General features: G+C 42.9%; 1 protein-coding gene across 1 annotated transcript in view; it reads right to left on the bottom strand.

The window, feature by feature from the left end:
- The window catches only part of LOC306986609 (SH3 and cysteine-rich domain-containing protein 2-like), a 134,228-nt gene that overhangs the window by 85,078 nt on the left and 23,680 nt on the right, over positions 1–25,470 (bottom strand). The window contains exon 3 of the mRNA XM_079590015.1: positions 10,788–10,882. Coding sequence (XP_079446141.1) covers positions 10,788–10,882 — 95 coding nt within the window. The remainder of the gene's footprint in view (positions 1–10,787; positions 10,883–25,470) is intronic.

The raw sequence follows: 25,470 nt of genomic DNA on the forward strand, positions 1-25,470 counted from the left end.
ATAGAGCATTGTGTCTAGTACTATATAAATTACAAAGGTTTAATTGGCATCTTTATTTCAAACGACCCGATCAACCCGCGCATCACTGGTCCCTAGTCCAGTTGCCCCAAATCCGATGGTCCCAGTGGTCACAAGTCCAGTAGTCTCAAGGCTGCAGTGTATGCTGCAGCTCCCTCTGAGGCAGCAACTTCTTCTGCTCTTGAGCTCTCTGCCATGGACGGGAAAGTCCACAGTCCTGTTCTGTCACAGCCATTAGGCTACCCCAGCATGTTATGTTACGGCTATGGAGGCCATCCCCGAGTTACCGGTGTTTCCTGCCACTGTCAGGGCCAAGTGTACCATCTCTATACTCCCTGGGTGACATGACCAGGAGTGCCATCTCTGTGTTCTCTGAGCACAATGTCATTATGGCCAGGAGGGCTGTTCTCAGGTCATCCAATTCTCCATCTGTTGGCCTGTTCTAGACTCTCCCTATCCCATCCTCTCCCTGGCAGTGTTGGGTTGTAATGCATTACTAGTAATGCATCAGTAATAGTATTATATTTTTCAGTAACTAATAGTGTAATAGTTAGGGAAAGTTAGGCATTTCTTTGGCCAATCTGCAAAAAAATTTCTTACCAATAGCTTTTTTTACCATGTGTTCCTATAGGTGTCTAGTAACACCTCCCAATTTATCCACGGCCAAATCCTCGGGGAAACGCCTGGAGAGGCCATCAAAGTTGGGGTGCCCAGAGGGCCTGGGTACCAAAAAAAAAAAAAAAAATTTTTTTTTTTTACCAATATTAGCTTTTGAGATGTCTAACTATGGGTTTTTAGGGGTGCTGAATCTATCCCAGCCATTAGTTTTGAGTAAAAATGACTCCAAATCCATACAAAATCCATAAAAATGTTTAAAACCATTACAAAACAAAACTTCCTAAATCAGTTTAAAATTTACCAAACCTCATCCAACTCCCCTGCATCTCCCTCACTCCTGTTATCATCTGGCTGGTTGATGTTCTGGCAAGAGTTACCATGACAGTTCCCACAAACAGAAATACACTTGACTCCTTGCTGCACCTGAGAGTGTCACAGTCCTCAGCACAGTTGCAGCTGACAAACTTCAGAAGGTGGTCCGGTGCAATGGGACCACCTCTGTTGTAGGGACTGGTGCATAACCTTGTTCTCCTTGTTTCCATCCATACTCAAGGACATCCAGTTATGGACTTTGTCAAGTCAAGTCACCTTTATTTATATAACGCTTTTTACAATACAGATTGTATCAAAGCAGCTTCACAGTGATAATATGAAAATAATACAACAAAGTTTGCTTCTAGAAGAACATTGCGTCATCGTCCACCTTAAGTAAGGTAGATCAATAATATTGTTGAATATTAAATGTCCCCAACTAAGCAAGCCAACAGCCAAGGCAACAGTGGCAAATAACCAAAACTCCATCAGTGACAGAATGGAGAAAAAAGCATTGGGAGATCCCAGGCTCAGTCGGGGGCCAGTTCTCCTCTGGCCAATCAGTGAACAGTGTATGATTATGATTCAGGCAGCATTACAGGTCAGTTATGACACAAACTAGTGAGCAAAGTCAGATTGGATCAGAACATTTATCCAGTTCCATCTGGTTGGAGGTCGGAGTCATCACGTCGGTATGTAGACGGGTTTGTTGAGGATCAGTGCTGATGGCTGTCGTGTCGATGAGGCCTTCACAGGGCTGATGAGGGATGCTTTGTGGATGGGCCCAGGCGCAGGTCCATCCTCTGATCTGGATACGGCCCGGATTCAGCTGACTTCAGTAAACAGGAGAGAGACTAGTTGACTAGTGTAGCAGACTTTATAGCAGTAGCCTATCTCTGGTCTGGAGATATGCCCGCAGAGAGTGCTGTGCTGCAGCTCCTGTAGTCGGAGGCAGTTTCTCAGGCTTGATGCTCCCGGCTGCGGCCCGGACAGTTGAACAGTTCGCAGCCAGCTTTGATGATGTCACTTTTCTTGGCTCTGATGTCATTGAACACATCCATGTCCCCCTCTGCTTTGTCAGTCTTGCAGAGCTTGGTGAGCAAAGTTGGTTTGCTAAACCCAGAAATTGCTGATACGGTATCGCAGCCAGAGAAGCTGTGTAGGAAGATCAGGTATGTAACAGAACCTCTCCGGGAGGGCCACCCGGATCTTTCCAACATCGTAAGATGTGTCTTTAGCTGTTGTGAGAAAAACCGGGTGGTTTGCCCTATGATGGACCAGCATAACCACAACGTCAGTGTCCTCGGCCCTCACCTCAACAGAGGACTCTATTGCCTCATTTAGTGATGCACACACGATAGAAGTGTCAGCATCATCAGAGCATTGGTGTACACCCCGAAAGCCAAAAATATTCAGACTTATAAAACCGTGCGTATGCCAGAACCTGCGCAGAATTCACTTTATAAATCCCAGTCAGCGGAAGACTGTGCACACATGCGTCTCCTCCCCGAAATAACCTTACAACGCCTAGTTTTACTATGCATATCCTCATCTGCATATCATTTGCATATGATTATTCATCCACATGTTTAACGGTACAAGACATTAGGAAAATATGAAATCTTGTTCCTGAGTCTGAGTCTATATTTATGTAGTTATAAGTTTATTTAATAAAGTAATGCTGCACGTGGATCCTGCTTCCTCCTCTGCTTCAAACTACCGTGACAGAAGAACTGACCATAACATGGATCCAGCAGATTGTCTCTTCCGCCTCCGCCAGGGTAACCGTCCGATGGAGGAATATGTGAAGGAGTTTTGTGAGCTTTGCCATGGGGTGGACTTTAATGATGCTGTCTTAAAGGACATATTTGGCCATGGACTTAATAAGTTTCTTCATTTCCTCATGCCTGACGATACCCCTCACTACACTCTAGTGCAATATATTGGCTTTGCCCTTTTATTGAGCGGTTCGCCATTTACTGTGGGCTTTGCGGATGAGGAACCCCGCAAGCTCACAGTATCTCCTAAGCCTGAGCCAGTTCATGTCATGCCCTCTTTGGCAACTCTAGTACTCACACCGCTCGCCAGCACACCAGAGCCTCATCGGATCTGCCCCGTCATGGCCGCCAGTCCAGAGTCTCGTCCCGCCAAGACCACCCTTCCGGAGTTTCGTCCAGTCTTGACCACCCTTCCGGAGTCTCGTCCAGCCGTGACCACCCTTCCGGAGTCTCGTCCAGCCGTGACCACCCTTCCGGAGTCTCGTCCAGCCGTGACCACCCTTCCGGAGTCTCGTCCAGCCGTGACCACCCTTCCGGAGTCTCGTCCAGCCGTGACCACCCTTCCGGAGTCTCGTCCAGCCGTGACCACCCTTCCGGAGTCTCGTCCAGCCGTGACCACCCTTCCGGAGTCTCGTCCAGCCGTGACCACCCTTCCGGAGTCTCGTCCAGCCGTGACCACCCTTCCGGAGTCTCGTCCAGTCGTGACCACCCTTCCGGAGTCTCGTCCTGCCGAGACCACCTTTCCAGAGCTTCTTCACGGCATGCCCGCCACGCCTGAGCCCTCGTCTTCGAGCAAGATGGCCGTCACCACGCCTGTGTCTTCGGACAAGATGGGCACCTCAACGCCTGTGTCTTCGGACAAGATGGCCGCCTCTACACCTGTGTCTATGCCTGTTTCTTCAGACAAGATAGCCGACTCCACGCCTGTGTCTTCAGTCAAGATGGTAAGATGTGTCTTTAGCTGTTGTGAGGAAGACCGGGTGGTTTGCCCTATGATGGACCAGCATAACCATAACGTCTGTGTCCTCAGCCCTCACCTCAACAGAGGACTCTATTGCCTCATTTAGTGCTGCACACACGATAGAAGTGTCAGCATCAGAGCATTGGTGTACACTGATCCTACTTCTTTGGAAGGTCTCAGGAAGGAGCAGAATGAGCTGGGCCTTGTGGTGCTTGTTGTCAAGGAACTTTTCCCGTGGAACAATGTTTTTTTTAAGTCTGAACGAATCTGAATGTCACAGCATGCATTTTTTGTACGTCTCAGGTGGTCATGGTCCTTGGTGGAGCTACCGTATCTGTCAAAGATCACAGTAATCCGTAGGTGCTTCTCTCCATTGATTTTGGGAGCAGATCTGATGACTTGACCTTGTGCTTGGTTTCCATTGTATCCAGAACAGTTTTCAGCTCAGTAAACAGCCCAGATGGAGAAAGACAATGATGTTGTTAACGCCATAGTTGGATGGTTGGAGGAAGTCAACCCCTTCGATTCCATACGTGACAGGAAGACTCTGGTATCTTTCTCTACAGGGTTCAGCAGCACTCCCGGGGACTCAGTCAATGCTGATCAGGCAGAGGAGGTTGGCAGAGCCATACAGGCCAAGATGGATGGGAAAATTGTTCTGATACAAAGTAGGATCAGTGTACACCAATGCTCTGATAATGCTGACACTTCTATCGTGTGTGCATCACTAAATGAGGCAATAGAGTCCTCTGTTGAGGTGAGGGCCGAGGACACCGACGTTATGGTTATGCTGGTCCATCATAGGGCAAACCACCCGGTTTTTCTCACAACAGCTAAAGACACATCTTACGATGTTGGAAAGATCCGGGTGGCCCTCCCGGAGAGGTTCTGTTACATACCTGATCTTCCTACACAGCTTCTCTGGCTGCGATACCGTATCAGCAATTTCTGGGTTTAGCAAACCAACTTTGCTCACCAAGCTCTGCAAGACTGACAAAGCAGAGGGGGCCATGGATGTGTTCAATGACATCTGAGCCAAGAAAAGGGACATCATCAAAGCTGGCTGCGAACTGTTCAACTGTCCGGGCCGCAGCCGGGAGCATCAAGCCTGAGAAACTGCCTCCGACTACAGGAGCTGCAGCACAGCACTCTCTGCGGGCATATCTCCAGACCAGAGATAGGCTACTGCTATAAAGTCTGCTACACTAGTCAACTAGTCTCTCTCCTGTTTACTGAAGTCAGCTGAATCTGGGCCGTATCCAGATCAGAGGATGGACCTGCGCCTGGGCCCATCCACAAAGCATCCCTCATCAGCCCTGTGAAGGCCTCATCGACACGACAGCCATCAGCACTGATCCTCAACAAACCCGTCTACATACCGACGTGATGACTCCGACCTCCAACCAGATGGAACTGGATAAATGTTCTGATCCAATCTGACTTTGCTCACTAGTTTGTGTCATAACTGACCTGTAATGCTGCCTGAATCATAATCATACACTGTTCACTGATTGGCCAGAGGAGAACTGGCCCCCGACTGAGCCTGGGATCTCCCAATGCTTTTTTCTCCATTCTGTCACTGATGGAGTTTTGGTTATTTGCCACTGTTGCTTTGGCTGTTGGCTTGCTTAGTTGGGGACATTTAATATTCAACAATATTATTGATCTACCTTACTTAAGGTGGACGATGACGCAATGTTCTTCTAGAAGCAAACTTTGTTGTATTATTTTCATATTATCACTGTGAAGCTGCTTTGATACAATCTGTTTTGTAAAAAGCGTTATATAAATAAAGGTGACTTGACTTGACAAAGTCCATAACTGGATGTCCTTGAGTATGGATGGAAACAAGGAGAACAAGGTTATGCACCAGTCCCTACAACAGAGGTGGTCCCATTGCACCGGACCACCTTCTGAAGTTTGTCAGCTGCAACTGTGCTGAGGACTGTGACACTCTCAGGTGCAGCAAGGAGTCAAGTGTATTTCTGTTTGTGGGAACTGTCATGGTAACTCTTGCCAGAACATCAACCAGCCAGATGATAACAGGAGTGAGGGAGATGCAGGGGAGTTGGATGAGGTTTGGTAAATTTTAAACTGATTTAGGAAGTTTTGTTTTGTAATGGTTTTAAACATTTTTATGGATTTTGTATGGATTTGGAGTCATTTTTACTCAAAACTAATGGCTGGGATAGATTCAGCACCCCTAAAAACCCATAGTTAGACATCTCAAAAGCTAATATTGGTAAAAAAAAAAAAATTTTTTTTTTTTTTTTTTGGTACCCAGGCCCTCTGGGCACCCCAACTTTGATGGCCTCTCCAGGCGTTTCCCCGAGGATTTGGCCGTGGATAAATTGGGAGGTGTTACTAGACACCTATAGGAACACATGGTAAAAAAAGCTATTGGTAAGAAATTTTTTTGCAGATTGGCCAAAGAAATGCCTAACTTTCCCTAACTATAACTAATTACTAACAATATTTCAGTAAAAATATTGCAGTTACCATCCATAACATAGCTTGTTGCAATGTTACTTCTGTTGCCTCAAACCTGATTTGAAATCCAACAATCCAATCATTCCTAATTCAATTTTGTAATCTTCACAACTCACGCATGCAGTTGACGTCACCATTGCAGCAAGCTAGCTTGGATTATGGAAAACCATACATTCAGCGGCTAGAAATATTGACATTACTTTGATTTTGTTACTCTGGCATTACATTGCTTGCCCATCCACATCCTTTTGATCTCGATATACATTATATCCACCTATTATCAAAAATGTTTCAAGAAAACAAAACATTTTCCTTTTGACCATACGTCAATTCTTTTGACAATCTGGGTAACAGGTGAATTATTTATTTTCTACTCAAATGCTAGGTTGAGCCTGTTGGGTCGTTTTGTTGGGTTATTTTTAGCCGTGGTTGGATAGTTTTTGTGTTACATTGTTACGGCCTAAGCCTTATGAGTGTTGTGTTTGTATTTTGTGTGTATCTGTTTCTGTGCTCTGTTTAGTTTCTTTCTCTTCTGAGTGTTAGGCTCTGCCCCTGCACACCTGTGCCCCGTTGCTCTAATGGTTCCTGCTGAGTATATAAGAGGAGTGTGAAACAGAATGAGGCATGCAGCGGTGAATCCGTCATGATGCTCAGCCAGCCGTTTGAAGGCAAGTTGTGTTCTATTTGATGTTTTTTCTTATCTATTTGTTAGTCTCTGTTAAGTATACTTTGATTTCAGTATAGTTTAAGTGTTATTTTCATCTGTTGAGAGTTGGTGAATGAGATATGTGGGTTTGTGCATTCATTAATTAACCTTATAATAAATGTTTAAACTGCACTTTGCCTCGCGTGTCCTTTTATGTTGCTTACCCCTTTTCCAATAAGCATTTTAAAAACAGGGGTTCATAACATAAATAGGGGCTCGTCTGGGACTTGTCCCGATTTACGACATCTTATATTGATTAATTTGATTTATCTGATTGGATTCTGTGGTGCAGATTGGGGGTGATCCTACGTATTCTCCGGTTAGAAAGAGTAAGCCAGCAGGGCTGTGTTTAGCGCCAGTCCTGACGACGGTTTGCTGTTTATTGTGTTTCTTTATTATTTTAGTTTGTTGTTTTTGGAGGTATTCTGGGGGAAAGATTCTGGATAAGAGCTATCTCTTAATCTGTACCCTCTGAAGACTAGTTAGGTTATAGTTAGATTGATGGTTAGGTAAGTAGGTCCGGAGTGCGTTGGATTATCCTTATTGCCTACGTCTGTGTTTTCTTTTCTTTTAAAGGGCATCTATTATGACATTTAAAATGTTCCTAATGTTGTTTAGGGAGTCCCCAACAACAGTTTTACGTGCATGCAATGTCAAAAACCACTTTTGTTTTCGTATAATATGCATTTATTTTTACCTGATTTGCTCACCGACTCTCAAATGATTCGTTCAACGACTCATTTTTCCAAACCCCTCCTTTGCGCGACGCTAATCTGCGTTGATTGGTCAGATGACCCAGCAGTGTTTACAGAGATAATACTCATTGTTTAACACGGAGTACAATGATGCTTTTATCAATTAAATTGTGTTATAATAATGATTATAGTCCACTGCTTTGTAGTTTGTAGTAAAAAACTAAAAATAAGATAAAGAATGTAATGTTATGTTAGCGAGCATAGCCCAGAGTTCATATTGTAAAAGCACAATCAGTCTTTGTTTGCATTAGCCCGATGCATAAACATAACGTTTAAAAAAACAAAAAAAAATGCAGTTACGTTACTACGAGGTATTATTCTATTCTTTAAGACAACTCCGAAAACAACGACAAACACTTCACATATCTCAATACAATTGCCATTGAAGACCTAGAAGCTAAACGGTGCTTACACAACAAACAAAATAATAATTAAGCATGTTACATAAAACATAAAAGCAAGAATTATTAATAGCACTTACAGGTTGTGATACGGAGGAGGAAGCTGATGCAAATACACTTGGAACTGAACCTTCCTTCAATATCATCCGGCTCGCAAATCCAAGTTTGATTGCATTTAAAAAGCAATCGTCTTCAAAATGGCGCAAACAAAGCACAAGGCTCGGACTATACTTCTGTGGTATAGTTGTATATATGAATTGTAGCCACTTAGTCTTCAAATGCTCCTCCTTGGGCAGATGAAAAAAGTTGGCTTTTGAGTCGCACTTCAGAACACAGCGTCTCGTCGCCATGATGTTTTCCAGTTTTCCCTGGCCTTGGAGCGCAATAAGTGGGCGTATCGTATTCAAATAACTTTACAAGTTGACGTCATCTAGTCAGAGAAAAAGCTTCGGTCTTCTAACGATTCATAAAAATGACTCCGAGTCGACTCTTACTTTTGAAAGACAATAACTTTATATACGGTGCACTTTCATATTTCAAACTTTGCAGGATGTTTTTGTTCACTTAGATCTATGTTACACACTACATGAAAGGTAAATTTCAAAATTCCATAATAGGTGCCCTTTAAGATGGCAAGCTTTGAGTTAAATCAATTTATAGATCAACCTAGTGTTGGAGTATTAGAGACATGTCGAACAAATATTAGAGACAAAATCATTTGTTTCTGATTGCTCAACATTATGATATTCCAATCTCTAGAACACTGTGTAAAGAGGAGTTAAAATCTTGTTAAGTGGCTAGTTTTGTCACGATCCACACTCAAGGAGACTTTTATTGGGGAAATCCGTAGTCATACATCCAGTCCAGGCAATAGGTAGTAATCCATTAGGCAATCCAAAAACAAGACCATACAGGCAACTCAGGGTATCAGAAGTGGTGTCATAAACAACAAGGACTCCGTATAAAACACTAAACAGGCAGGGTATATATAACACAGAACTAACAATGATAATGGGGAACAGATGAGTGCAATGATGATGGGGAACAGCTGAGTGCAATGATACAGTGATGGGTGCAGACAAGGATTGTGGGGAATGCAGTTCATAATGTGGATGACACCGTGGGGAAGAGGACCTCTAGTGGACACCCAGGGAACATAAACTAACACTGTGACAAGTTTAATTAATAAGGGGGTATTTCCTTCTATGGAGACATTTCCTTCTATGTTCCTACATCAGCAGCGGAGTTGATGGCACCAGCTGCTGGAAGTCCTCCCTTACGTGTGTCGATTGGTGATCCAGTGACTCCATTGATTGGGGTTGGTGCGGAGGTATGTCCGTCTTTTTCAATTCCTAAATTTGAACCCCTTTCACTTTCTACAGAGGCATCATTGGTATTTCATTTAGATTCACGTTTAACGTTACGATTAGCACGGTTACAATTGGAGACTCAGGACAGAGCTCAAGCGAGACAAGATGATTTGAAACGTCAGATTGTATGTCCCCAATGTATGTGAATAGTGACTGGCTGGGGTCCCTTTGGGTTCCCTAGCCACATTCCCTAGAAGGGACCCCTTATGATTTGAAGTTGTGGTCCTAGGCCCTGGAGCAGGCCCAGGTAGGCCTTTCATTAAACTATATTTATGGAGGTTTCCCTGTGGAACGTATAGCTTGGGCTATGACCGTAGGGAATGCTGTCACTGACAGCCCAGTGTGACCTGAGGGTGAGTGGTTCCGGTATTTCACTTGAAATTGCTGGTTCTGACAGTGTCACTGCCAGTGGGCATGCACTCCCCTTAGCATTCGACACAGTGCGAGTTCCCTTTCGAAAGGGAACGTCTCAGGTTGCGACTATAACCTATGTTAAACCCTAAGAACAGGGAACGAGACTGCCTCGGGGCCTGTCTACCAAACAGTCCCTTCAGACGAAAGGATGATTGTCATGTTTGCAAGGCGACCTTATATACTTCCAGGTGCACGTTAATGATTCACGGGCTGTCACCGGTCAATGCGATTGCCGTGATTTGATTGTGATTTCAGACACCTGTCACGCCTGAGACGTTTTTTCCACCTTGTGATCAGCAATCAGTGCAGCCGCTTGTCGGTTTCTCACCTGTTCTCGCTTCTCTCATTATTCCTAAGTGCCAGAGTGTTTTGTGTCACCTTTGCTCTTGTTCAGACTGGTCATGTCTATCCTATTGGTTTTGTTCAGTTTTGTTTCCAGAATTTTTTTTTCTTTTTACTTTGTCTTCAGTTTCGCCAGTGGAATCCTGGATATCTTACTGCCCTATTTGGTGTTATCATATGCTTTGTCCCAGTACTGGTTCTGTCTCACCCTTGGATTAAATCTCATTGATTCAACAGTCTCTCCAGTGATGACTCTTTCCTGTCCCTGACTCTTCTTCATTGCTCTGCCGAGTGGAAGTGAGCGAGAAGGACGGTTTTCAGGAAAGGATTTGCTTACAACAGGCTATCACCTGTGATACATGAATACTGCGATAACAAACATATTGTAATTTGATAACAAACTTTTATTCTGTTTATTGTGTCCCATGGGTATACTGTGGTACCTATACTTTTGTGATGCATAATGTCCTGATTATACATAAAATTATATATATATATATATATATATATATAATTGTTAAAGGTACATTTTTCAAATAAATAAATGACAAAACTGACAATAGCTCATAGTAAAGGGAAAATTACACTACTGCAGAGATGGGTAAGCTCAAATCAAACATACCTTTCCTTGGCATGGCTTTTCTGATGCTTCAGAGACACACCAAAGATGAGCTCCCATCTTACATGTTTTACAGCGCACTCCCTGTTTAGAGTTGCCTAAAACAGACATGAAAAAGAGTCTTATACATTCTTCAGAATTTAAATTTCATGAAATGTTTTTTCTGATTTTAATATGTTATTTGTTCTTTTTTTAGTCATATTTGTATTTGCAAAACATGATTATTTTCCACCCTCATTCCATCTTCTAGAATGTCATTGCATAATGCTCCTTGTCACCAATTGCTGGAAGGGCAACAAAAGTGATAAGTAGCTGTTGATGTGTTGTTGTAGAGCTGGCCAGGTGCAAATGTCAACCATAGTGTGACATCACAATGTTGAGGAAGTAAACTTCTTTTTTTGAAAGAAGTGCTTTTTTTCATTTAGGAGGTATTTCTGAGGTCTGAAATGTCCTGGTTGCGTATGCAATCCACCGTTCCCTGAAGGAGGGAACAGAGGACGTAGTCGACATCGACTGAATGGGGATCATGCTTAGGGAGCCTGTCTTCTTCATACTACTATTTAACCCTCTGGGGTCTGAGGTGTTTTCTGGGTCCTGGAGGTGTTCTGACATGCTCTAACATTTGTGCTTATTTCTGTTACTTGTGACATTCTCATGGCTAAAGTCTTGTTACACTGCATCAGCACAAACTCTGCTACAATAATATGTTCCCCGTCACGGAAACGAGGGACACAAGTCGGCAGCACAACTTTTGAGCAAAATGAGAAAGTAGCGGGTTTTTTTTCTCAAAATTTTTGATTTTCGCTTTTTTTGCACAATGTGTTAGTTGAGATCACGAAGAAGCCTCTCCATGTTTGAGATAGCAGTATTGGTATTTTTAAAAGTATGGCTAATCTAAATGAGATGTAAATGAGCCATATTGTCACTCCACACTAGACTTGTAGTCAAGACCGCCTAAATCGAGACCAAGACAAGACCAAGACCAAGACCGAGACAGACCAAGTCAAGACCAAGACCAAGTCGAGACCAAGACCGAGACCAAGTCGAGACCGGAGGGAGGGGGGAAAAAACAGACTAGCGTTGAAGCTAAGCAATAACTTGTATGAATTCAAGAACAGCAGCATACTAGGGTTCAGCCGCAGTTTACCTGCGGTATTACTTCAACTACACAGACAGAACAATACAGAGACAGACCATGTCATGTGTGTGAGACTTTGAGCTCACTGTAAATGTTTTTGTAGACTGGGTGAGATCAACTATAGCAATTGCATGACGGCTGTTACTGCACTATTAGAGGATTGAGACTCCCTTAACTTTTGTGTACTGTTGAGGACTGACATGACTGGTACTGACTGGTTCATCTGACAAAACATCAAACACCATCTTGCTCCTCCAACAACTGTCTAAGAATGAGAAATATGTAACCAATTGAAATTATACTTAATGTGTAGCCTAGATGAAATCGTAACATCAAATTAAAGATACACAAATATAAACTTGGATTAGGCCTAATGTTTAGTCAACACAACGGAGATATGCAGATGATATTTAAAATACCATTTATTTAGTCTAACACCATCTTAAATACAATACTGTAATTAAACAACACACACACACACACCGTGCGCTCAAAGTCATCTGTCAGTTGTGCAGTTACCCAAAATCTCCTGAATGAAGTTAAAACCCATCATGTCACTGATGCAGTATGTGGTTTTTAAATCAATTGATCAAAGTGCTCGTTGCCGGCGCTGCGATCAGTGGCGCGGATACAGTGTTTTCTAGTGTGGCTCGCGCACACGCCGCACTGTCTTCACTCGGACGCGCGCTTCAATCCGTTGCGGATACTCTCTATTCGTTCTGGTGAAATCACAAAACATAATGCACACAAACGTGTCCGTGCTTGATATACAACCACTGATGAACATAATCGGTTTTGATGAGAGAAAAAAAACTATACGAGAAAAAAAAAACTATATGAGAAAAAAAAAACTATACGAGTGTGGATTCGAACCCAGAACCTATGACGTGGTTGGCGAAAGATCTACCACTGGACCATTAGCCTAAGATATACATTCATCAAATAGGCGAAACGGCGGTGTCACAAAAAAATACATGCATTTGAAGGGCGTGAAATAATAATAATGTTGCATTATCGAACGTTAATTGTGTCGTCGTGGATATTGTAGTATTGTATTGCTAAATCCCCCGACCATTATGTCGGTCTGAGACAGCGAGACCTAGACAAGACCGAGAGGTCCGAGACCAAGGGCCTCATTTATAAAGCTTGCGTACGCACAAAACGGGGCTGAAAACATGCGTACGCCAGTTCCTGCGCAAAAGGTGGGATTTATAAAGAAAAACTTGACGTGAAAATATGCGCACCTCCACGCAAACTCTGACCCATGCGTACGCACATTTTGAAGACAAAGCAGTTTGGCGACACTGATGGTGAGTTGAGGAATTGACTGCGGATAAAGGGAATTAACCCTTTGCAAAATGGCAAAATTAAGTTTGACATATTTCAATATTTACAATATTTACAAGTTGGTCATAGGTCCCGGTTACAACAAAAATTACAAACTAGAAACTACAAACTTGTTGAGACAAACTTTAAGTTGGCTTGAGAAAGCCGGACCAGAGAGTTTGAAGAAGTTTAAAGTAGTTTGATGTTTAAAGTAGGTTAAAGTTTGATAGATAGATAGATAGATTTAGAATGGTAGTTTAATTGAATCTAGGGCTTCAGGGAGTTTATATTTGAGTTTTTGGCTTGTACACTAATGGCCCACCGTAGTCTTGGCTCAATTTGAGCACTCTGCAATGTAAGTCTATGGGATTTTTATGATTTTTAATATTAATTTTTAAGAAAACTGAAAGTCAAATAAGTTTGAAAAGATATAGCACACCAAGTCAGAACAGTCTGAAGGTCTGACCCGAGTTTGGAGTTTGTAGAATTAAAGCTCTAGGAGGAGTTAGAGTTGTACATTTTTAGTAAGAATAATAATAATAAAAAGTTTAAATAAATTTCAGTAAGTTGGCTTTTCCAAGCCAACTTAATAACATTAAATCACCATTATGGGTCCTAAAGATACATACATCCATGTTTAGTTTAAAGACATAAAAGGAACTATATGCTGAAAGTACGTAAATTTAATTTATTTCACTTCCATTCTTAAATGGATGTAGGCCTATCACTCATTATGCTTTAAAAAACACAAATTTCCTTGCTCCTTTAATATATGCATGGCTAATGAGGTAATTTGCATTGTCTATATATGGTTGAATGTGGGCGGAGAAAGGGCGGTAAATGATTTTTTTTAGCGTGCGCAAATTATCAGTTAGGCTGTGATTTATAAAGTGAAAATTGTGTGCAGGTGTGCGTACGCACGGTTTTATAAATCTGATATTTTTTTTGCGTACGCCATTTTTGGCTTTTGTGCGTACTACACTTTTAGTAAGGTTCCTACGCACAGTTTTATAAAGGAGGCCCCAAGACAAGACCAAGACCAAACCAAGACCAAGACCAAAGACCGTCAAGGCCGTGACGAGACCGAGACCACGTAAAAGACCGGTCTCGAGACATACATCACTACTCCACACACACAGAGAGTGGTGAGAACTGCAAAATCTTTAGAGGCCGTTTTCTCCACTTTGAGCTTTTTTGAGTGCCTACCTTCAAATTGTCACAACTTCTCCAAATATCAGATGATTTGCATGTCAATATCTTTTGCGCGTGTGGGTATGGTCACATTAAAACTAATGATCATGGGTTTTAGAAACTGGACATCTTGTTTGTTTTATACAAATTACTTAAACAGAATATTTGTTTTCGTTTGGAATCAGATAATCTAAAACTACACACTTAAATGTTTATAAAGATATATAGCTCATAAATGTGTGACAAGTATTCGCTGAGTTTTGTTTACGTTTAGAGACGTGCTCAAGAAAAAAAGTTCACGAGACGGAGAGGCAGAAAGCACACCCTGTTTATTTTTTTTATTTTACAAAAGCACAACGTTTTGTTTGATTGTAAGTGGACACATACAAAAGTAGACATCTCATAGATTATTTTTTCATATTTCTTAAGTCTGTATGAGCATACATGACGGAGTATTTTAAGTCTATGTTGCTGCTATGTGAAAAAAAAAAACAGATTAACCCAGAGGTTTTAATCATGCCAATTCAACATTGGCGTGCATGATTACACACTCCGTAGCGCAGGTATAAACACGGAAGTGGACGCATGCACCAGTTGCAGAAAGAAAGAGAGTGAGGAAAGAATGAGTTTTAAGAATGAGATAATGAAATCATTAAGACATGACCTGAACGAACCATCAATCCTTCATTTAACCCTTCTATCGTTTCTTAGGCGGGTTATTACATTTATATCAATGCACCAGTTCAGTTGAGTCTGGAGGCTACTTGCTTGTCTTTGCGTTGCTTTGGGGATTCCGTTTGTCAGCGTAAAAGGGAGTTTCCCGGGTTCGTTGATTGGCTTGGCGCGCTCGCTCTAGATTCCGGAAATTTTAACAAATTCGCGGGCATCAGTGAGCCGCTATCAATATGCGGGAGACTCCCGGAACTTGGGATGTCTGTATCTATAATAATATCGGCATTAGAATTATTGATTTTTCATTAGGCTATTTTTTTGGTGCTCCCTCAGCTCTTGATGCGCGTGGTGGCATCGGCGACGCTGACAGAGGCGGTAAAGCTGCTGTTAACATGTGTTCGGCTTTTCTGTTTACAGAAACATGTTCTCTAATCTGTTAGATTTAATACAAAATATATTAAAGTTTTATATCATTTTGTTTATTTCATATGATTATGATGACCAACACCAACACTGTTTTACTTTGGCTAAGAAAAGTTGACTTAAAAGATTGTGAACCAAAATGTATAAAAAATATATTTATTTTAAGTTATATTGTTGTAAACCAATCAGGGGGTTGGTGTAAAGCTGCCGTTTTATTTAAAAATGTGTTCTGCTTTTGTGTTTACAGAAATGTTCTAATTTTGGAATAAAAAATTAAGTGACCTTTTTGTCACTTGTAATGAAGCTTGCTTATTAGTGAAATTATTAATATCATGGAATGGTAATTATTGTCTTTAGCCTGGAGTTATGGCTCTCAATATCGCAATATATATCGTTGGGGAAAAAATATCACAATGTAATTTTTTTCCAATATCGTGCAGCCCTAATGTAATGTATATATATATAAACAGCAACACGTGCGGCATGACATTACTTTGTTGACATCACCAAAAGTGAAGAATTTATGTTATTTATTACTTGATTGTTTAAGCTACCTCACAGAAGTGCTCTGTTTGTTAACAGAGTTGTTGAATGTTAAAATAAGGTGAATTAAATAAAAAATAAGGAACATCCTGGATCTGTTTTTTCGCTCTTCTTTATTCTTTTTTTATGTACTACGTATTATAGAAGTATTGGATCGGGACTCGGTATCGGTAGATACTCAAAATCAAATGACTCGAGGGCAAAAAAACCTGATCGGGACATCCCTACTTAGAACCGAGACTTTCAACGGAAAAGAAAAGAAAACTAAGAAGAAAGAAAAGTGAGACGAGTAGTTAGATGGCTTGACTGAAGCTGTTTAACCCATGTTCTTCTGATCTTGATTTGGGTTCTTTCGTCCGCTCGTCTATATGGTTACTTGTCTATTATGGTGTCTTTTTCTCTCCTCTGTTAAGAACAAAACTAAATAAAACACAGCAAACTTTGTTCAGGTCCTAAGGTTTTAAGCTCAAATGTTTGTCCAGCCTCCTGGATGAGTTCTGACCAATTAGGCACTGTCTTTATTTGAGAGGTGGCATTTTCTTCACCTCACGTCATAAATCATGCGTTATCTGTGATCTCTTTACTCTCCAGCTCTAGCAGAGAATACAGAGGCCACAGTTTAGAGTTAGACATCATTACTATTATAAGAATATGAAACATTTTGCACAGATTTCAATCAAGCCATCTTCTGAATTATGAACATATGATCGTACTGATAGGAAGCACTACACACTTTCATTCAAACATCTAATAGTTGCATGACTTATATGTGATCTAAGCATAATAGACACACACATAGAGGTTGTAAACACAATATATAATTATGTAGTTGGATTATGTTTGATTATAAGTTCATCAATAATTGTTTTGGGATGATTTTATGTATTTTAAATTTATATGTAAAGTCTTAGGGCCCTATTTTAACGATCTGAAACGCAAGTGTCAAAGCGCAAAGCGCAAGTAACTTTGAGGGCAGATCCGGGCGCTGTTGCTATTTTCCCGGCGGATAAACGACTCTTGCGCCCGACGCAAATCTAAAAGGGGTTGGTCTGAAGTAGCTTCATTATTCATAGGTGTGGTTTGGGCGTAACGTGAAATAAACCAATCAGAGCGTCCTCTCACATTCCCTTTAAGAGCAGATGCGCTTGTTCCACGGCGAATTGCTATTATAACGGCGGATGGGAGAAACTCACTCAAATTAGCTTCGGTTAAACAGGCGTATAATTTGGGTAAATGTGTAGCCTAATCTAGATTTTAAAAAAAAAATCTAGATAGATCTTTTTCACATTTTCACGGACACAACCTCCCTCGTGTGTTAATATTTTTCCTTGTAATAATGTATGATTTGCAAAAATGAAAACTGCTGCGTCTGTTTATAATTATTAGAGAATCAAAGTGGATGCGCGTTAACACACTACATTATGGCCAAGCACGCGCCCTTAAAATACCACATCACTAACGCGCCACTGTCTTTAGACTGTTTTTATCCTGGTCAATGGCGCAATTGCTTTCTAAAACTGGAAAATAGCACCAGGGCAGTTTTGCGCCGGAACACACTCCTCTTTGCGCTGAACCGCCCCCGCGAGCGCAAGTTCATTCCCTAATTTACCGACGTGCGTCTGTGAAGGGAAAAGTCCGCTGTGCGCGGGTGCAAAATAGGAATGATACATGCGTCGGTGTTTTAAAGTCAATTGCGCTGGGTGCAAGATAGGGCCCTTAGTCTCTGTGGTTTTTGAGAGATCAATGTTGATCTCAACCCGGAGGTCGTTCAAAGGTCCTGAAGAAGAAGGAGGTCTGTTTTAAATCCTTTGTCTTGGGAATGTTGGGATCAAACAACCTCTGCCGTTATCTTGTTGGATCTTTAGCAGTGCCATCTCTGAACCAATCAGTCTTTCCCAAACTATCTAACTTGACAACGTTGTTCGTTGTTGGCCTCATCTCTTTGAAGCTTGCATGGCCATAAATTTCTTACTGGGGGGTCTTCGTTGGCTAGCGTAGACTGGCTGAAGCCTGGGTTTTATGGTTCTGGATTAATCTGTGTTTGGTTCGCCCTCAAATCCTACAACGGGCAGTACAACATGTAACAACAATCAGATTAACATATATTTAATAATACATGAGGGGAATTATATATATATTTTAATCAGAAATATGATTAATATATATCGCATATTAATGTTACATTAAATTATCGAAGCTGGAAATAGGTCGATTATATAGGAATGATCAACACAATGAATTATTGTTCGTCATTAATATATTAATAGTCCCATTTACAGATCGATCATATGAGGTAACTTTTATTGGAATTAATTTAATTATCGAACCATTGTTTGTCCAGCAAACAGATGTACGACTACTTCTATCAATTCTCAAGAAAAATCAACCTCCTTATAAACACAAGAAAGAGTAACTTTTCTGGCCACGAAAAATTACTTTTCTGTCCTTTATTTAGATTACGATAGTAAATTTAGATTACGATAGTAATCTGTAAAGCTTTGTAGCTTGGATCGACATTTCAGTGACTTTTGAATTATGAGCAGACAGAGTCAATCAATGCACAAAGTATTTAATAAAATTAGACAAACGAATACTGAACTCTACATTTACACACTTAATACATATATGTACAAAATGAAAGAGAGAGAATCAGATAGAGTGTGAGGACGACTCGTAGAATTTAAATTATATCAAACACGTCATATGAAAGATTATGCGTACAAAGTTACAATCAAAAGCATGATTAGAGGCTTTTTAAAGTTCACTCACTATAACTAGAAAATCAATAAACTAAGCTAAATAAGCCAGGAAACATACCTACACACAGGAATCATATTGTATACATTTGGTAATGTCTTAAATATGATTAGTTCAAAGAAACGTTTGGGTGTGTTGGTCTCTTTGTGTGAAGACATGTGGGTGTCATGTTACGTGTGTAACCTTGTTTGGTGTCGGAGAGAACACAACGGGGGTTTAATAGTCTCTAGCAAGAATGTGTTCAGATGAATGAATGGTGGAATTCGGCTCCATATGCTACAACATATGGAATGTCACTGGGGAGGCTCCAGCCTATAACTGGGGGGAGCTACTCACCAGGCAGTGACGGCAGAAACTCTGCCAAGGGAAGACACGGGCTCGCCATAGGGAGCCGTATCGTGGAAGAATACACATATGGGATCACCGTGGAGATCGCAACATATGGACAAAGCCTAGCACAAGTTCCACTAGTGCATACGAGTGGCCTGGCTTCGGACGCTCCGCCGCGTCCGTCGCCGGAGGGTATGGAGGAACTCGACAGAGTTCGTTTAAAGGGGACTCAACTGGAGCAAAAATGGTGCACGTATCCAGTCCATAGGAGGGGAATGGCGCAGCAAGCCGACACTTTGAACCGGGCTCAAGTGAAACTGGCTTCATGAGAAGGAAGCCCACGAGAAGCAGCGTTTCGAATATAGGTGTCGCCCAGCCCCTAACTCTAGAATATCTGTCAGCGAAGCACACTGTGTCAATGCCTAGGCGGGAGCACACACTCACTTCAGAGGAGCTCACCACGTAAGTGGACACTTGCATCTCGTGTTTTTACACCAAGATGAAGGCAGCACCTATATCAGTGGCCCAACGTCGCTTCGAAACAGCCTTCCCTTTCTGCTGTTTCCTTAACAGACAAGAGCTGGTCTGAGGTCCTAAAGCTTGCATTCTGTGCATGTATAACCGCACGCAGTAAAGCGGACGGATAGAAAATGCCAGGGCTGGGTCTGCCTCCTCCGGGGCAGCGCTTATAGGCTCACCACTTGGTACCAGCTTTTAGGGAGAGGTAGGAACCTTCGGCACACATCCAAGCCGGGGTCTCAGCTCGTGAGAGTTAGCCGGCCCGAATTCCAGGCACAACTCGTTGACCGAAATCTAGCAAGTCCCTACCCTCTAGTAGAGACCATGTGAGCAGGAGAACTGTTTCTTTAAAAACAGAATTTTTAACTCACTGCCTGCAGTGGCTCAGGGGCGGTCTCTGCAGTGCAGTAGCACCAGAGATAAGGCCAAAGAGGATAAAGAGGAGCGCAAGGCCTTTAGTTACCTTGCTCCCTTAGGAAGCTGACGATCAGGACGTGCTTCCCAGCTACTGCATCATGATGTGTGTCAAAGAAAAAATAGAGGCAACATCATTTTGAGGGTGGAGGACACAGCCCTCACTCCAACTCATCTTGCAGGAAAGAGAGCACTGAAATTACCGAACGCTTTCAGGATCTTCTCACGGAGAAAAGAGTAACACAACGAATAGGTTCCACTTCTATTCGGCGTAAGCAACATTTCCTCTTAGCGGGTGCTCTCGCAGAAGTGATGATGTCTACCACATATTCCAGCGGTAACCACCTTAACCTTCGCATCCATTTTTAGCACCAGCCTGGAATCTATCCAGGGGTCTGAATGCGGGTGCCATCATCCTCCGTCCCTGAGAATGTATTCAGGGGAACGTCAGGAAGGGCTGTCGAGGGGAACTAGGTCTGGTTGGGCCAAAAAGGGGCAACTATCAAGACCTACTCCACTCCTGACCTAGCAAAGTAAGTGAAAGCGACATGCGTGCACAAGACAGGAGCACTGCTCAACACTAAGTGTGAAGATCACTGAGCTTCAGGAGCATCTCTGCTCGACACCTGAGTGTGATGAAAATCACTGACCTTCAGGAGCATTTCTGCTCAACACCTGAGTGTGATGAGAATCACTGCACTTAAGCGGATGCCAAGCGACAATGAATCGCATAGTCGCTCGAGATGGCTCACTGGGGTTTTGGGGCCCCATGGCCAGCTGAGAGCCAATATCTGTCCAAGGGTTGTCCGCTCGGAAAGAAATAACACACTGGCAGAGGAACAAATCCGGAGAGGCAACAGATGTAACTGTGCGGCCCCAAAATGGTCCCTGCCCAGGTGGACGCCTGGGGATGGAGTCTCCATTCTCCCTGGCCATAGGCTATAGTGAGGCTGGTCGGCAACACGATTGAGCAGGCCGGAAGAAAATAGCAGAATGAAGTGACCTCAGAAGCTTCTGACTCCAAGTGGGAGGTGACAGGCGAGTTGTGACATACGAGGGAAGCTTAACGCAACAGTCGCGATGTTGTCTTTTCAGACCAGTACCAGCTCGTTGAGCAGCGGTGGCTCGAAGCGAGGTGAACTTCAACCACTTAAGGCAATGGATGCCAATGCAGTCGGAGGTCGCCCAGGCCTCCGTTAAAGCATGCCCTTGGACCTCGTTCTAGGAGCGGTTGGCCTGGAGGAACGGAAGGTCTGACCACGGGCTGAGGGTTTGGCGGCATCTGTTGATCTGTTGTCACACAGGGCGTGCCACTCTGCCACGGTCACCTCGGGACTCGGCCTAAGCCAGTGCTGAAGCGGTCTTCATATGGAGGAAGCCATGCGGCTGCATCTGCCACATGCCCCAGGATTCTCTGAAATATCTTTCTGTGGGACCCTTTCTCACTTCTATGTAGCACCAACCTGACACACTCTCTTCCTGAAGAGGTATGTTTGACCGAGTCCTCTCCATACCGGAAAAGAAATTCTCAGCCTGTGGTCGAGATTATTCTCTCTCCCAGTTGACCTGAAGACCCAACTGGCTATGGAGCACTCGAAGGGTAAGACTCTGTACTGATACTTCAAACCCTCAAACGCACACGCAGGATGGAGGTGCGGAAGACTAGAGATCTGAAGTACTTGTCATTCAGGTCGAACGCTGCAGACCATGCTTGGGGGCCGGGCATTCTGAGATGCCTCTCTGTGTAGTAACTTGGACGGAGGCTTTCGAGAAAGGGCCCGTCTCAAGTGACACAGGGCCAAGATGGTCACGACCCACCTCATACAAGGTACATGAAGAACGAGTTATTTTTAAAAACTGGCCTTCATATCGGCAAGAGGGAGCGGCTATATCGTGTCCTTCGCCAGTAGGACAGCGACATGCACGCACAAGACAGGAGCACTGCTCAACACTAGGTGTGATGAATATCACTGAGCTTTCAGGAGCATATCTGCTCAACACCTAGTGTGATAATTATCACTGAACTTGAGCGGGCGCCGGGCGATAATGAATCGCATAGCAGAGTCTGATAGTCACAATCTGGTAGGAGACCACAGACGCACCCGAGGTGGGGCAGCGAGGTGGAGGACAGAGATGAAAGTGTGCAGTGCAACTCTTACCTGTCTCCACTAGGCGGCAGGGGATGCGTGAGAAGGAGGGTGACCGGGTCCTCGAACTGCACCAAGCAGCCGGCTGGCGACCAAGAGGGGGCTTAGGGGTGCAAGGCTATGCAGGGTCACACACCGCCAGAATGGCCCTCTTGGGACCCAGGAATAGAGAAATTTGCTCTTTTTTGAAAATGTGGGTACCGCTGGCCCCGTTTTACAGGAGGCAGCGGCGGAACAGACCCACACAAACAAAAACTCCAACTTGCCCTCCACCGGCTGGAGGGAGCGGATCGGTGGCCACTCCAAGAGCAACTTCTCCATCCCTGGGTGGCCCACCCAGGTTCAACGTTTCCGCTGTCGCTTACCACCTGGCTTGGCAGCGCCTGGAACGGGCTGGGCCACCACTCGTATGCACTAGTGGAACTTGTGCTAGGCTGGGTCCATATGTTGCGATCCCCACGGTGATCCCATATGTGTATTCTTCCACGATAAGCCTCCCTACGGCGAGCCCGTGTCTTCCCTTGGCAGAGTTTCTGCCGTCACTGCCTGGTGAGTAGCTCCCCCCAATTATAGGCTGGAGCCTCCCCAGTTACATTCCATATGTTGTACAGCCCGTTGTAGGATTTGAGGGCGAACCAAACACAAATTAATAAGGCTGCTGCGATGGTACAGCGGGAGCGGAGACGGCTGCAGGGGGACGCCCTCGGCGACGGGCAGGCGGAGGATCTGCCCCCGGCAGACGGTGAAGCCAGCAGCAGGCCGCCGGGGCAGGATGTGCCGGGTGACCTCCGTCTGCATCTGGGCGACGGAGAGCAGTTGGGCGCAGCTCTCAACCGCGTCGCCGGAAAACCCAACTTGGGAAATTGGGGAGTCCAGGAACCGAACCTTGTCCGCATCTACCATCTCAACCAGGCTGAGCCAACAATGGCGCTCCTGGACCACTAGTGTGGACATCGCTAGACCGACCGTGCACGCTGCGGCGTTTGTGCCCTTGAGGGCGAGGTCAACCGCAGTGCGGAACTCACTGGTCTAGACTACCGTCGTGCATGTCCATGAGTGTCTTGACCTGAGAGACCTGCAACAACGCCATGGCATGCAAAGAGGCGGCTTGAGCCCTCTTGCAAATTCGTTAATTCATCTAAATCGACAACATGCATGTTAGACCCTATACCGACTAAGCTACTGATAGAGATGCTTCCATCCTCTTCTTAATAGCATTATTTCATCTTTGTCTCTAGGATATGTACCAAAAACCTTTAAGCTGGCTATGATTAAACCGCTTGTTAAAAAAAGCGCAATTTGATCATACAAAATTAGTCAATTACAGGCCGATCTCAAATCTGCCTTTTCTGTCAGATATACTAGAAAAATTTGTATCCTCTCAACTGTGTTCCTTTCTAGAAAGGAATGATATCTGCAAGGATTTTCAGTCCGGATTTAGACCGTACCATAGTACCGAGACAGCTCTCATTAGAGTCACAAATTATTTGCTCTTATCATCCGATCGAGGTTGTGTCTCTCTATTAGTGCTACTTGAACTTAGTGCTGCATTTGACACTTTTGACCACAACATTCTTTTAAATAGACTCGATCGTTATGTTGGCATTAGTGGAATTGCACTAGCATTGTTTAAATCAAACTTATCTGACCGTTATCAGTTTGTAGCAGTAAATGAAGAGATGTCTTATCGATCACAAGTTCAGTATGGTGTACCACAAGGCTCAGTACTAGGACCGCTGCTGTTCACTACCATTATGAGATATCATTAGGAAACTTGGAATTAGCTTTCACTGTTATGCCGATGATACTCAGCTGTAAATTTCTTCAAAACCTAACGAAACCTACCAATTTACAAAATTAACAGAATGCTGATATAAAAAATTGGATGACTAGTAATTTCCTACTACTAAATTCTGAAAAATAGAGATTCTAATTATTGGACAAAAAACTTCCACACACAATAACCTAGAATACTGTCTAACACTTGATGGATGCTCTTAAGTCTTCGTCGTCGGTTAGGAACCTGGGTGTGCTCTTTGATACCAATCTTTCATTTGAAAGTCATGTGTCTAGTATCTGTAAAACTGAATTTTTCCATCTTAAAAATATATCTAAATTACGCCATATGCTCTCATTGACAAATGCCGAACAATTAGTTCATGCTTTCATGACCTCAAGGCTAGATTATTGTAATGCTCTACTTGGTGGTTGCCCTGCACGCTTAACCCTCTGGGGTCTGAGGTGTTCCTTGAGGTGTTCTGACATGCTCTGACATTTGCGCTTATTTCTGTTACTTGTGACATTTTCATGGTTAAAGTCTTATTACACTGTGTTCAGCACAAACTCTGCTACAATAGTATATCAGCAGCATGTATGTAAAAGTTTGTAGTTTTGAGATAATGATGTTTATGCGTGGTTTGTGAAAAAATACTTTTGAAAATTGTATCATGTAGCCTAGAATATTAGCTTCAAAACTATGTGAAAATCATCCTGCATACTCATTCAGATAAGACAATATATTGATTTAAAATTTGTAAGACATGTTTTGTGTAAGAAAGCTGAATGCGAGGAGCCGTTAACAATCCATGCATATTGAGTGTTTCACACCTGAGAAAGACAAAGACCCTCCCATAATGGCCCTATTAGGAGCTCTCAGGCACTATCATTATGAGGCACAAAGAATGACTGCATTTAAAAAATAATGGCTTTTAGGGATTTATTTACAACACAACATAATCCAAAGATACACAAAAAAGGACAAAAAAATCACATTATTAAACACACTGATCACACCTTTGTGCCATTCCTGAAACATAGGTGTTATACATACCTGTCATTTCCATGTTGTTTGATTTTTCATTTTACCATGTAGGCCTACATGTACAGAGAATCATGTGAATGTTTAAGTCAGCAGGACTCCATCAGTGGTCTCTCATCTGGTCCCTGTAAAAATAATAATAAACCAAACAACTGTGAACATGGTGATATCAAGATAAACTAAAGGGCTGCACGATTGTGGGAATCCATTTTTAGATTTTTAAAATTGGGTAAAAATTGCGATTTAAAAAAAAAAATAGCCTACATAGATGTAATGAACACCTTGATGTGTCTTGTTGGCATATACATGCAGTGCTGCTTACAATTATAATAACAAGCCTATAGCAGCTAGGCAGCCTATAAATCGTTAAACACTTCAGTAACACTACACTAGAGTAAAAATATAATT

The sequence above is a fragment of the Phoxinus phoxinus genome (genome assembly GCF_949152265.1).
Source record: "Phoxinus phoxinus genome assembly, chromosome: 19".
NCBI lineage: Eukaryota > Metazoa > Chordata > Actinopteri > Cypriniformes > Leuciscidae > Phoxinus > Phoxinus phoxinus.